A 14,867-nucleotide genomic window follows, 5' to 3' on the forward strand; every position below is an offset into this window, starting at 1 on the left:
GTACCAGATCTATTATATACCCTACACTGATTTTGGCAAGGGAGTACAATAGTGATCAAGGAGTAGATCACTGGACAGCGGTCAAAATTATCCTTGCTGGAATAAGGATATGTTTCTCGATTATGGAAGTGACAAAAGGCTCGTCGTAATGGGCTACGTCGATGCAAGTTTTACACTAATCTAGATGACTCTAAATCTCGGTCTAGATACATATTGAAAGTGGGAGCAATTAGCTAGAGTAGCTCCATGCAGAGCATTATAGACATAGAAATTTGCAAAATACTTACGGATCTGAATGTGACAGACCCGTTGACTAAACTAATCTTACAAGCAAAACATGATCACACCTTAGTACTCTTTGGGTGTTAATCACATAGAGATGTGAACTAGATTACTGACTCTAGTAAACCCTTTGGGTGTTGGTCACATGACGATGTGAACTATGGGTGTTAATCACATGGTGATGTGAATTATTGATGTTAAATCACATGGCGATGTGAACTAGATTATTGACTCTAGTGCAAGTGGGAGACTGAAGGAAATATGCCCTAGAGGCAATAATAAAGTATTATTTATTTCCTTATATCATGATAAATGTTTATTATTCATGCTAGAATTGTATTAACCGGAAACATAATACATGTGTGAATATATAGACAAACAGAGTGTCACTAGTATGCCTCTACTTGACTAGCTCGTTAATCAAAGATGGTTATGTTTCCTAGCCATAGACATAAGTTGTCATTTGATTAACGAGATCACCTCATTAGGAGAATGACGTGATTGACTTGACCCATTCCGTTAGCTTAGCACTCGATCGTTTAGTATGTTGCTATTGCTTTCTTCATGACTTATACATGTTCCTATGACTATGAGATTATGCAACTCCCGTTTATCGGAGGAACACTTTGTGTGCTACCAAACGTCACAACGTAAATGGGTGATTATAAAGGTGCTCTACAGGTGTCTCCAAAGGTACTTGTTGGGTTGGCGTATTTCGAGATTATGATTTGTCACTCCAATTGTCGGAGAGGTATCTCTGGGCCCACTCGATAATGCACATCACTATAAGCCTTGCAAGCATTGTGACTAATGAGTTAGTTGTGGGATGATGTGTTACGGAACGAGTAAAGAGAGTTGCCGGTAACGAGATTGAACTAGGTATCGAGATACCGACGATCAAATCTCGGGCAAGTAACATACCGGTGACAAAGGGAACAATGTATGTTGTTATGCGTCTGACCGATAAAGATCTTCGTAGAATATGTGGGAGCCAATATGGGCATCCAGGTCCCGCTATTGGTTATTGACCGGAGACGTGTCTCGGTCATGTCTACATAGTTCTCGAACCCGTAGGGTCCGCACGCTTAACGTTACGATGACAGTTTTATTGAGTTTTGATGTACCGAAGGAGTTTGGAGTCCCAGATGAGATCGGGGATATGACGAGGAGTCTCGAAATGGTTGAGACGTAAAAATTGATATATTGGACGACTATATTCGGACTTCGGAAAGGTTCCGAGTGATTCGGGTATTTTTCGGAGTATCGGAGAGTTACGGGAATACGTATTGGGCCTTATTGGGCCATACGGGAAAGAAGAAAAAGGGCCTCAAGGGTGGCCGCACCCCTCCCCTTGGTCTGGTCCGAATTGGACTAGGGAAGGGGGGCGCCCCCTTCCTTCCTTCTCTTTTTCCCTTCCTCTTTTCCTATTCCATATGGGAGGTGGAATCCTACTAGGACTAGGGAGTCCTAGTAGGACTCCACACTTGGTGCGCCCCCTCCTAGGGCCGGCCTCCTCCTCCCTTGCTCCTTTATATACGGGGGCAGGGGGGCACCCCAGAGACACAACAATTGATCCTTGAGATCTCTTAGCCGTGTGTGGTGCCCCCCTCCACCATATTACACCTCGATAATACCGTTGCGGAGCTTAGGTGAAGCCCTGCGTCGGTGGAACATCATCATCGTCACCACGCCGTCGTGCTGACGAAACTCTCCCTCAACACTCGGCTGGATCGGAGTTCGAGGGACGTCATCGAGCTGAACGTGTGTAGAACTCGGAGGTGCCGTACGTTCGGTACTTGATCGGTCGGATCGTGAAGACGTACGACTACATCAACCGCGTTGTGATAACGCTTCCGCTGTCGGTCTACGAGGGTACGTGGACAACACTCTCCCCTCTCGTTGCTATGCATCACCATGATCTTGCGTGTGCGTAGGAATTTTTTTGAAATTACTACGTTCCCCAACGGGGGAGCCTCTTGGTTCTCCCATGCCAGGCTTCCCTGGGACCCCGGACGTCGAGGTCCTCGATGGCCCTGACAAGCCCGCTGCGAAGCCCTTCGACAAGCCATTTGACCCCGTCCATAATAGGAAGAGGAAGAGAGGAGGCCTGATGGAGGAGGAGATCAATGTCTTCAGCAGCAAGACTGAGGCGGTGAAGGAGGTGGCAACAGCCATCAGGGAGTGCAAGCCCCTCGACGTCCACCCTGACCTGTATGGTGCTGTCATGACCCAGGGTGGCCTCAACGACGAGGCTCTCATGGCAGCTCTCAGCCACCTGCTTGACAACAAGGCGCAGGGTGTTGGGTTCGTTGCCATGGCCGACGCTCACAGGGTGCTGTTGCTCAGGAGCTGGCTAGGCAAGCACTACTACTAGAGTAGTGCTGCATGTGAGCGTGCACGATCCCCGACGGCGATGGCGGTGGCGACGACGACGACGATGACGATGACGACGTACATTTTGTGTAGCTAGGGCTCAAAAACTATTTGATGGTCTGTATATTTTGGTGAGTAGGTATATACTAACCCCTCACGCTGATGGTGAACTTGCGATGGTAGGACGACACCCTCTTTTGGATGTGGTGGTAGGTTAACATCAAGGTAGTGCTAGGAAGAACTTGCTATGCAGTATGATCGTGCATGCTTTACTTCTCTTCTGCTCCATTGTTGTTTGTGTGCTACTTTACTTGCTACATGTGTGCTCCATTGATTTGGTGCTTCAACTCTTGCTCTTGTGCATTGCTAGGGCAAGTGGTATGCCGTGTTCATCGGTAAGGTCCCAGGGGTTTATAGTTCATGGGAAGAAGTCAGTGCACAAGTGGCATCGTATAGCAACAGCACCCATAGAGGGTTCAAGACTAGGCAGGCAGCAGAACAAGCTTACTCCGACTGGGTGCGAAAGCACGGCAGCACTGTTGACAGTCGCAAGGTTGGAGGTGTCAAGGTGGATCGCCAGTTTGGGCTGAAGCTGAGGAACTTCATCATCTTCGCCCAGTTCATCGCCATTATTGTGCTGTGGCGTTGGTGTGCTAGGTGTGGGTAAGCTCACCAACTAGGGTACAAGGTAAGCACAACATGTACGCCGTATGCAACCAAACGCCGTGTTCATGTGCCGCTCGGGCCAATGCAGGCAACCAAACAAAGTGCACTTGGGTATTACCTAATGCAGGGACACTAGATGCAGTCAACCAAACAACTGGCAGATAGCGTATTAGGGCCTGTTTTTGCTCAACCAGGCTGGTTTGAGAAGTGTATGCGATGCAGGCCCTGTAGCAAACGGCAACCAAACACGCCCCTGATGATATGAAGAAACATGTGGGTGCGGTTGTGTGCAAACATTTGCGATTGGCGGCTTGTCGAGCAATACAGGGAAGCTGGAAACACTCCTGATCACGTAGTTATTTTGAATGATTTGAAGATTGCTCGCCACGCCCGCCTTCCTGTCCTGGTCGTGGTCATGTAGTTATAGTGATATGACTGATAATTTCTGCTTTTCCTTGGTCGCAAATAACAGAGAACTTTATACACGTTCACCACGTGTGCTAACGTGCCGTTAGACGAGCCTGGACAGCTGTGACGGCATATCAGGGCTCAGGCCACACACGAGGCACTACTCCCTATGCCGTGGTGCGCCATATGCGTATACAAAAGTACTAGCTCAGTGGTGCGCCGTGCGCACTAGGCTGGTAAAACAAATGTTCGCACGTGAGCGCTAGCCACGACCACGGCCTTCATGCAACCTATTCCGGTAGTAGGAGTAGTATTTAGTCAAGGAGAGGCTTTTCAAAAAGCTAGTTTCCGGGCGTCTGTACTCGTGTTAAAAGAAAAAACCAAACGAACTATGTGTAGTGTACCTACGTACGTAAACGGTCGGGAGCAGCGAAGGCTACGTAACCCATTTCCATTAGGTTTCCTCGGATGATCCCAACTCATAAGGCGAGACGTGACATCGCACCACAAACAGCATCATCCGTTTCTTTCCTTCGGGGATGCTAAGAAAGAAAGAAGGAAAAAGTGAAAAGAAACTCTATACTACTCTTGATCTCCAATCCCTGAGGTAAAGCGTGCCACATGGCAGATCTAACGCCGCGGATCCCGTTGAGTTTTGCTCACGGATTTCGCAACCGCATGGGCCGCGCGCGCAGCGCACAAGAGAGAGCTCCCGAGCCGTGTGGGCCTCCCGACTCGTGACCCGTCGTCGGCGCCGCACGGAGGAAGGAAGAAGCCGAGGTAGGGTTCCCTTTTATACAGCCGCAGCCGCAGCGCCACATGCTCCTGTGCTCTCCACCGTGCCCCTGCCTGTTCCATCCGTCGCGTGCGTGCGTGCCCCGTCGAGGAGATTTGGTCTTTGCTAGAGCTTAGAGGAGCCGTCGCCTAGAGGTAGAGGTAGGATAAGAATAAGATGGCCATTGGCGGAGCGGCGCCGCACGACTCGCCGGGCGGGCTACCGGACTTCGAGAAGCCCCTGCTCCACGCGCACGGTGGCCTGCAAGCCGGCAAGGACCCCGCGGCGGCGCACGACCACGAGGCGCAGTGCTCGCCGGAGGCCGGCGGCGCGACGTCCCTGCGCACATGCTTCAATGGCCTCAACGCCCTCTCCGGTGAGTCCGGAACCCGAATCTTTCTTTCGTTTGCCTGCAACAATCCGTATCTCCTGTACGGACCGGCCCTTTTCTTGACAGTGCCGGCCCACTCTGACTGACCGGTCGATGTTGAGGCTTCAGGCGTGGGGCTGCTGTCCATCCCGTACGCGCTGGCGGAGGGCGGGTGGCTCAGCCTGGTGCTGCTCCTCCTCGTCGCCATCGTCTGCTGCTACACCGGCCAGCTCCTGCGGACGTGCATGGGCGCGTCGCCGGACGTGCGCGGCTACCCGGACATCGGCGCGCTCGCCTTCGGGGCCAAGGGCCGCTTCGCCGTCTCGGCCTTCATGTACGCCGAGCTCTACCTCGTCGCCATCGGCTTCCTCATACTGGAGGGGGACAACCTGGACAAGCTGTTCCCGGGCACCAGCCTCAGCCTCGGCGGCGTGCTCGTCCTCTCCGGCAAGCACCTCTTCATCGTGCTCGTGTCCATCTTCATCCTGCCCACCACGTGGCTGAGGAACCTGGGCGTGCTCGCCTACGTGTCGGCCAGCGGCGTGCTCGCGTCCGTCGTGCTGGTCTTCTGCGTGCTCTGGGCCGCCGTGGTCGACGGCGTCGGGTTTCAGGGGAAAGGGACCATGCTCAATGTCAGCGGCCTACCTACTGCGCTCGGGCTCTACACTTTCTGCTACTGCGGCCATGCCATATTCCCGACATTGTGCAATTCCATGAAGGAAAAGGACAAGTTCTCCAAGGTAATCACTAATCAATGAGTGGCCTATCATTTTAACGCCAGCGAAGACATTCCCAAACTGTTCATCATTGTATTTTTCTTGGCGTTTTAATGTGCAATGAATCTGATACTAAAAAGTACAGTAGTTTCAAGAAACCTCTGACAGTGACCTAACAGTGTTCTATGCCGAACGATGTCTCACTTCCCCTGACTGAAGATTTGGCATGTCTGTCTGTTGGAGTGCATTGACAGGTACTAGTCATATGCTTCGTCGCATGCACCCTCAACTACGGATCCATGGCCATACTGGGCTACCTCATGTACGGCGACGACGTCGAGTCTCAGGTGACCCTGAACCTCCCGGAGGGCAAGCTCAGCTCCAAGCTAGCAATCTACACGGCGCTGATCAACCCATTCTCAAAGTACGCTCTGATGGTGACCCCCGTCGCGACAGCGGTCGAAGAGAAGCTGCTTGCCGGCAACAAGAGGTCCCTCAACATGCTCATCAGGACCTTCATCGTCATCAGCACGGTCATCGTGGCCCTCACCGTCCCCTTCTTCGGCCACCTCATGGCGCTCGTCGGCTCGCTGCTCAGCGTCATGGCCTCCATGCTGCTCCCCTGCATCTGCTACCTCAAAATCTTCGGCACGGCGAGGTGTAGCAGGGCTGAGGTCGCGCTGATCGTCATGATCATCGTTCTCGGCTCCTTGGTTGCCGCAAGTGGGACTTACTCTTCTCTGCAGAAGATCATTCACGAGTTCTGAAGCCAAGTGCTCCACGAGTTCAGACGATGGTAACACCCCTGTCCGTATGGTTGGTGTTCTGTGGCAATGCAAAATTTCCAACAGCGCGTCTGCACTGAACAGCAGCTACGCAGTGTTGTCCTGTCATGGCAGGTTGTAGATGAGGCAGGGATAGTACAGAACAGATAGTTCTACGCTCAAATGTACGTATGTTTGAGATGAGTATTTCTGTTTCTAGTAAAGCAGGTAACTGCGTGCTGTTGTAGGACGGTACTGCATCGGCGTTCCACTGTAAAAATTCAGATGCACTGGATCATTTTATTGTAGTTGTGCGGATTTCATTTCCTGCTGCTTTCAGGTATTCCGGTTACACACTCGTGGAGCTAAATTGTCTCTTGTACACAAAGTAGTAAAGCAATGGAGTACATTAAGTCAACCGTTTTAGGTGAAGTGATTCCCCGTTGGAGGTTAGGCGATTTGACTGGTTGTATGCATCCAAGAAAGGCAGAAACCGCAATATATAGTCGTAAAAGAGATGTAATCAGCAGCGAACACAACAGCAACAACAACAAAAACAGAAGAGATGCAACCAGCCACGCTTCAAGACAGACAAAGAACTATATATATGTATAAGGAAAGGGAGGAAATTACAGAATACAAGATACAACCACTTTGATTATGCGGATCAGACGATCCTACCTGGAGGAGCTACATATATGAAAGCACGAGTGGTGGAAACGAATTAAGCTGCAAAGGAATACGGAAACTGAAGCCGAAAGAAACTGAGTGCTACGCGGGCGGCGGGCATCAGAAGGAGAAGAAGCCTTCCTTGATGCAGAGAGCGCAGACGAGGACGGCGAGGCCGGCGCCGATGCACTGCGTGCTGGACACCACCGTCTGCTGGTACGCCAGCACCGTCATGGCGGCGCCCACGCACCCGAGCAAGAGCCCCGTCATGTTCCGGTCCATGCTGCCGCCGCTCGGTCGTCTCTTCGCTCCCCTTCCGCGGCTGCCGGTGCTGCTCCCGATCGACTTCTTCTCTTGTTTGCTGGATGCTTCTGCGAGTCTGCGATGGGAGGTGGTGGGGGTTGGGGAATTAAAGCTCTGAGGTCAACGCCTTGGTGCGTTGCTGGTGAGAGCGCGTGGAGGGGGTTCAGCTTATGGAGGGCTTCGAGGGTCGGGGGTGCCGTCTCGCTTTCGGAGCCGGGAAAGACGTTTGCGGCTCGCCGGCGTCACCGCACGTTTGAACGCCCGTCATTTTTGAATTATAACCATAGTTTGATTAGCTTCAGTGTTTGTTTTGATTTAATATAAGTCATTTTAGATTTTTTTAGGCATAAATCATTTTAGCTATATGTTAGTTGCCTGAAAACTGATTTTGCGTCAGCTAATTTTTTTTCCTCATTGATTTCTGCTTTGAGATTTGTGTTTTTTTCTTCTTCTGGTGAGTTGTTTTGATCTGTTTTTTTCGACTGATCACAAATTTAGATGTTAATTCCCCAACAGGCTGAAGCCCATTACCTGTGCAACCCAACCCTCCTCTCTCTCCCTTTGTTCTTTTCTGTTTTTTCCTTTTTTCTTTTCTTTATTAGTCATTTTTCTTTTCTTTTTGAATATTTTTGGGATGTTGGGTGAGTGTAAATGTATACACATAAATACCATAAAATATATGCGAAAAATGCACTATTACATGATTATACTTTACATAACTACAAAAAGTTGCAATTTTAGTGTAAAGCTGTGTGCAAGTTTTATTTTTTTATTCAGTTTAATTCTTCTTAAAATGTAGTATCGATGTCCCTAGTTCATTGTTACTTACAAAACTTTACTATTTTGGTTTTTTATTAATTATTGAGTTCCTTTCTTCTTCAAGGGTAACAAAATGCCACAAATTCTTTCTTAGGAAACTTGTTTTTTGCGATAATTCCACTGTTATATGTTTATTATTGTATATTTAAAAAAACACATTTTGTGTGTATGTTGTGTGCAAATTTTGTCATTGTTTGTTCCACATTTTTTTGTCATTTTCTTTCTTCTTAATGGGTAATACCAATGCCACTAATTCATTCTACCACAAAGAACCTCAATATTTTGATTTTATGTTTTATTTTATTTCATTTTCTTTCTTAAGGATAATATTAAAGCCACTAATTCATTCTTTCTTAGAAAACGTCATTGTTTTCATTTTTCTTCTTCTTTAATGGTAATATCAATCCTACTAATCCATTTATTCTTATGAAACTTCCCCTTTTTCCGAAATTGTTCACTATTATATGCTTATCGTTGCATATTATTAAAAAACACACTTTCCGTGTAAATTTTGTGCCAATTTTGTCGTTATTTATTTTACTTTTTAAATTACCTTTCTGCATAAAAGGTAATATAAATGCCACTAATTCATTCTACCTTAGAAAACTTCATTATTTTGATCTTTTTGTTTTTATTTCATTTTCTTTTTTAGGGTAATACCAATGTTACTAATTCATTCCTTATTAGAAAATTTCTATTTTATGAACTGTATAAAGTTATTTTAATGAAAATTTCATCATCATTTGATATATATATATATATATAGGGTGGGTCTATTATGATAACACCCCTTAAGACCTTATTCTAATAACACTTGTCCCTTATTCTGCTAACACCCTAGTCAACCTAGCCACCCGCACACCCACGACCGCTTCTTCCTCCCACCTCCTACCGCGCGTGACGCCCCCCAAATCCCCCACCTTCTTCTCCAGCCAACCCCCTCAACCTCCCTCGCCATGCTCTCAGAGGTCAGAGCCCGCCCACTCCCACCCCGCGCCGGTGAACCCTACCCCGCGCCCGCCCACTCCCATCCCCACCTTCTACTTCGCCCGCCTGGCCGCCGTGCCACCCCCTCCACCTTCTTCCCTCCCTCTCCACCACCCACGGCGGGGCTCCCTCAGCCGCCCGGGAGCCCACCCCACCTTCCCGCGCCAGCCCACCCAGCACCGGCGACCCGCCACCTCCCAAGCTCCGTGTCCCCGCCGCTGGTCCCCACGGCACAACCCTCCACCTCACCTCCCATGTCGCCGGCAGCCGCATCCGCCTCATCGCGGCCAGATCTGTGTCACCAGGGGCGGATCCACCACCATCCCAAGCCCGGCCCGCCCAGCAAGCAGATCGGCACTGCCCCGTCCTCCCGCCCGCCGTGCCCCTGCTCCTCACCCCAGCAGCAAAAGATCGGCCGAGCCACAACCTCCCACCGCGCGCGCCACCACCTATCCGGGCTCGCCTGTGCTCCACCCCTCCCCAGATCCGTCGAGCGTGCACCGGATCAGCCGAGCCACGGCCATCGCGCCACCCCTCACCTCCCTTCCCTCCTTCCCAGGCCGTGCGCCCTTTCCCTGCCATCGACGACGAGGTCAATGGCCAAGGCCGTGGCCACCACGTGTGTCCGCAACAGTGAGATTCCACCCCGCTGATGCACTGCAGTTCGGTTTGGGTGGGCGCCACTGTCCTCTGACGGCCGTGTGTGCGGTGCAGTTCGGCGGTAGGGTAACCACCACTAGATTCCGGGCAAAAACACCTCCCTCGTGACGAGCTGCAGATCCTTGGTGATTTCTGCCCTGTCAACCTGCACGGACATCGCCGTGGTAGTGGAGCAGCACCCGAGCTCCTCCTTCCCCTCGCCGGCGATGAGAGCACGGGTATCTCGCTTAGCAATTTTTGTGGCCAGAGCGACCGACTGCCGTGGTGCAGGCCACACGTGTTTTTGTTGGATTTAGTTTGCGTCTTGTGCAGTTTACTCAAAGAAGAGGTTCGCTTTGTGCTTTGTTGGTGTTTTGTTTGCGTCAATGTGCAGTTTAGTTTACTCAAGAAAGAAGTGCGCCCAGTAAGAAAAAGAAGAGAACATCGACGTTCATTTGAAGTTCATTTTGTTGTTTATGAGAAACGCGGAGAGAAAAAGGGCACTGCCTAGTGCATTTGAAGTTCATTTTGTTGTAAGAATGGATGGTAATTTTGCTGTGTAGCTGCGTAAAAATAATGAATTTCTATGTATGGTTTGAAGCTTACTTTGTTCTCTCACGAAGTTCGCCATAAAACTACTTTGGGGTTCACTTGGTGATGCGAAACAAAAACACCTCGGAAAGCAGCTCACTTCTCATTACAGGTGGTTCACTTGCTCAGTCCGTGCGGTCCACTCGCCCGTTCTATGCATGTAAAAAATAGTGAGTTTGGAAAAAAAAAACTCACGCAGTTCGCTTTCGGTAGTATCGCGGCCCGTCTACGGTAGTCTTGAGGTTCACTTTTTCATAGTATTGCGGTTCACCAACGCTCGACATGGAGTGCACTTCACCTCGTTTGTGAAAATTTACGTCCCACAAAAAAGAAATCATGCAGTGCACTTGTCCGTCTGATGAAGTGCGGGTTTTGGTCTAAAGAAGTGCGGTTTTCTACCTCGGTTCGGAAAATTTACGTCCCACAAAAAAGAAATCATGCAGTGCACTTGCCCGTCTGATGAGGTGCGAGTTTTGGTCTAAAGAAGTGCGGTTTGCTACCTCGTTTGGGAAATTTACATCTCACAAAAAAGAAATTATGCAGTGCACTTGTCGGTCTGACGAAGTGCGGTTTTTTGGTCTGAAAGCAGTGCGGTTTTCTGTCTGATGCAGTACATACGACGATTTTGGGTCGCGAAAAATCAGAGTGTCCGCATTTCGCTAAAATCAAAATTACTCTTAAACAGTAAGGAATCAGAGAGTGTTTTACATGAAAAAGTTGCACCTCGTCGATATCTTTCCAATGGCGTATAATTCAAATCATTTGGACCAGCGGTTTGCAAAAATTTCGCGTAAAACGGCCGCTGCCTCCCGTCGTCAGCCGCACGATTTTCAAAATTAACTAAAACCCGTAAGTAATCTCAAAAATATTCCAACATACAAAAGTTGTGCCTTGTCTGTAGCTTTCCAACGGCGTATCATACTCCTCGTTTCGACAAACGGTTCAAAAACTGGAGCTAAAACAATACCGAAAATTGAAAAAAATTCAAAAAAAGTAATTCCGCGATTTAGTAAATTTGAAACTGCTCTTAAACCGTAACGAATTAGAAGAAAAAATAGATATGAAAAAGATGCGCCTCGATGATATCTTTCCAACGGCGTATCATTTGCATTATTCCAATGAGCGGTTTAGAAAAAATCACGAAAATACGCTCGCTGCCACTCATCGTTCGCCACATCATTTTTGAAACTGATCTTAAACCGCGAGGAATCTCGAAAATTGTTCAACATGGCGAAGTTGTGCCTAATCCATAGCTTTCCAACGATATATTATACGCCTTGTTCCGATAAACGGTTAAAAAACTAAAGCAAAAACAGTACCGAAAAAACACTACATGCAGTTTTTTACAACACGAAGTTCACTGGTGTGTATTGCAGTGCCCTTGCTACAGAAAGTGCAGTGCATTTGCTCGGAAGTGCTATCAGAATAGTTATTCTGCTAATATTAGAACGTTCTATTAGACTCCCAGGATGACGGATAGCTTATTCCTCACCCTGGTCGATTCGACCGAGAAATGTCTCCGTCCAGCGTTCAACTAAGCCACCGTTTCACCCATCAAAAAGGTGGCCCACCGCCCCTCGCTGTAATATTACACAGGATCGAGGTATTTTTACGTTTTTGAGACTCGAAGCCTCCTCACCTCCACCGCTCCACGTTTTTTCCTAGTTTGCTGCGGACGGTTTTTTTTTTTTTGAAAACAGAAGAGGCAGCGAACAGTATGACGGCGAACGGCGGCATGGCGCTCCCGATCTGCTCGCTCCGGCGCCCCTCAAGGTCCCGATTTGACTATAAGCCGGTGGATCTGGGTTCTCCCGATGGTGGAGTTGAAGGGGCCCTAGTGGCTAAGGACACGACCGGCAAGCGGGAGGCCACCACAACCAGCGTTCTGGAGCTCTACCACTAATCATTCATCTAGCACACATCATCACGTGGATTATGTTGGTATGTACCCATCCTTGCTTGCTCCAATAATTTTCATTTGCTTCAATCCCCAATCTGGTTCGTAGTAGACGTACATGTAGTAGAATCTTGGCTCCCGGTTGTAGAATTGTTGGTCGATTCGTGTGCTGCTTCACATCGTCAAACCATGGAATAGTTTCTGATCCTTCATGGACTAAATTGTTCAAGTATTTTCCTTCTTGTTGTACATACATCACCATTTGTTTCTGAAACCAAAAATCTGCCGGATTTGTAATTTTCAGAGTTTCCAGATAGTTATATCAAGTTTAACAATTGGTTGTAATTTTGGTTCATCAGCTGCAACAAATGCAAATACACATCTAGTATTGGGAAAAGTTTTCGTTCTGACACTCAGGGTCATACTCACTGCAGCTAGTAGCTGTTCCAAACATGATTGTAATTTTATTACTACTTAATAATGATTCTAAAAAAAAGATTCTGGAAGTGCTGCTAACAATTCCTACTAGAGATAAAAAACATTATTTCTGGGCTTCAGTGATGTGATTGGTTTGTGATTACAATGCATTAGTCTTTCCTCTCATCTATGTGGGCTTCAGGGGGAGAGGAGGTGGGCAACCCCAATCCAAATTCTTCCCGTTTCAAATAGCTAATCGACTTCCATTTGAACTTGTGTTTGTTCTTCCCAAATTGCTAATTTGGTGTTCGGTTTCCACGGATGCTGCAGACTGGAGAGATCGCAAGAGGCCGAACATCCTGCCCAAAGAGGTAATTTAGATTTTACTATATATGCTGGAATGTAGGACAGGTAATTTAGTATCGAAATAGAATTATTGCTGAAATTGTAAAAAGTACAGTAACACTGAAGGACACTGAAATATCTGTAAAGGAAAGATGATGCAACCCAACATGGCTGCTCTAATTAATGCATGTATGCTATGAATTGTCCAACTTTGCTGCTCTACTTGATTTACATGATATGAAAATACAGCTTCATGTTTATTTGTCAAGCCCAGTCATTTTATCATCTGTACTTTCCTGCTAGCATTTAATCATCTGTACTAACAGGAGATGATTGCTTCTAGACCAAAAAATGTCACATATACAGGAGGACCAGCCCATAGGACCATTGCGAATATGAGTGGACTGTTCCCGATTCTTGTTTGAGTTGAATGGTGCTTGTTAATACATGCAGAAAATCTGGCCTCCTCTTTCTTGCACAGAATTTTAACTGAGGAAAATCTTGCGTATGAGCAAACAATGGAAAAATAGCGATATGTCAAAGAAAAAAGTGCTTAGCTATTCTAAATTAACTATTAACTAATTTTAACTCACTATAATATGAGATAATTTAACTGAGAATAATATGGCTATGTATTCCAAAGCAACTTCATTTTAGTCCAAGGTTTTATCGATTTGCATCCGTGCATGTAACACTCTGGAATTGTTTTCTTAATAACACTCGAATTTTTGTACGGTGGTATGTGGTCATGGATTCGCAGCAGGCGGAGCAGTGGTGTAGCGTTGCCCGTGTTGCTCGCATCAGGTTACTTTGGCTGTTGTCATTCTTGTTGAAGCAGTCCGCATCTCCTCCCACCATGGCGGTCAGCAACTAGGCTGGCTTAATACTCCAACTGTAGTATATTTTTGCCCTGTTTCGTGAGAAGTACTACCTTCTTCAGAGTTCAAATTGCACTATATACATGGAAAAAGTATATGACACACAGACACAGTTTGGTTGTTCTGTAGATTGATCCGTGGTGATCAGACTCTTTGAATTTTGGTTATAGGAGTACAAGAATAAATAAATGGGGTTGCACGGAATAAATTTTTGAAAAATCTCTAATCACCAAATATTTATCATGTTGGTTGAGACGAAGCTTATTTGTTTGTCCTCACCTTGTTGCAGGGTTCATTTCCTCCATCACGACGGTCCCCAAGCAGCTCTGTGCCACCAGAACACTTTAGTATTATCCCATATTCATCGATTCACTTGGCGCCGGAGCTCTTTAGTATTGTTCCATCTTCATCTATTTACTTGAGGATGTATCTATTTACCCTCCCACGAGCATCTACTTGAATTCAGTTTTATTTTACAAGAAATTGAGTTTGCCGAATGTAGTTAGATCTCCATAATGCAGAGGCGTACTTTGTGTATTCGATTTTGATTTACCCCCAAATTCAATATATTTGGGCATAGTCAACTAACGGTGCTTCCCCTCAACTAATGATACGTTTTGTATGGTTGTTCAACCGTAGACTTTTGAGATGTTCTAATTTTGTATTAGATGTACAATCTTTTTGTAAAATCCAGGTTGTGTTAATGCTTTTTAAAATTTATATGTGTTGGGATAGCGAATATTGATAATAGTTGTGATTCTGGTTGGACTAATTTGGCATTCCACCTCGACGAATGATATTTGTAATTGGCTCAATCAAGTGACATACCATTTCTTTCAGGCTTAGAAGCTTAGCAATTTGTTGAAAATCTAAAACATTTAGTTCAGTGGCGCAGTTTATAGCTATTACTGTGATAGATCATCAAGACTGTCTAACTTGTCTTGGATGAATGTTTTTTCTTGTAGTCA

At 47.0% G+C, this 14,867-nt stretch overlaps 2 protein-coding genes and 1 long non-coding RNA gene across 3 annotated transcripts; 2 read left to right on the forward strand and 1 right to left on the reverse strand.

Annotated features, from left to right (window-relative positions):
* Positions 1 to 4,466: 4,466 nt before the first annotated feature.
* On the forward strand, positions 4,467 to 6,677 carry LOC123053542 (amino acid transporter AVT1I). Its single transcript, XM_044477008.1, has 3 exons — positions 4,467 to 4,880; positions 5,004 to 5,614; positions 5,845 to 6,677. Exons 1-3 carry the CDS (start codon positions 4,682 to 4,684, stop codon positions 6,355 to 6,357), a joined length of 1,323 nt encoding a protein of 440 aa, XP_044332943.1. The 5' UTR covers positions 4,467 to 4,681; the 3' UTR covers positions 6,358 to 6,677.
* Positions 6,678 to 6,944: 267 nt separating this feature from the next.
* On the reverse strand, positions 6,945 to 7,507 carry LOC123053543 (uncharacterized). Its single transcript, XM_044477009.1, has one exon. It carries the CDS (start codon positions 7,303 to 7,305, stop codon positions 7,144 to 7,146), a length of 162 nt encoding a protein of 53 aa, XP_044332944.1. The 5' UTR covers positions 7,306 to 7,507; the 3' UTR covers positions 6,945 to 7,143.
* Positions 7,508 to 11,891: 4,384 nt separating this feature from the next.
* Positions 11,892 to 14,487, forward strand: LOC123053544 (uncharacterized). Its single transcript, XR_006425676.1, has 3 exons — positions 11,892 to 12,303; positions 13,007 to 13,047; positions 14,189 to 14,487. It is a non-coding gene; the product is annotated as an uncharacterized lncRNA (long non-coding RNA).
* The last annotated feature ends 380 nt before the right edge of the window (positions 14,488 to 14,867 follow it).

Source organism: Triticum aestivum, chromosome 2D (assembly GCF_018294505.1).
Source record: "Triticum aestivum cultivar Chinese Spring chromosome 2D, IWGSC CS RefSeq v2.1, whole genome shotgun sequence".
NCBI classification, from domain to species: domain Eukaryota; kingdom Viridiplantae; phylum Streptophyta; class Magnoliopsida; order Poales; family Poaceae; genus Triticum; species Triticum aestivum.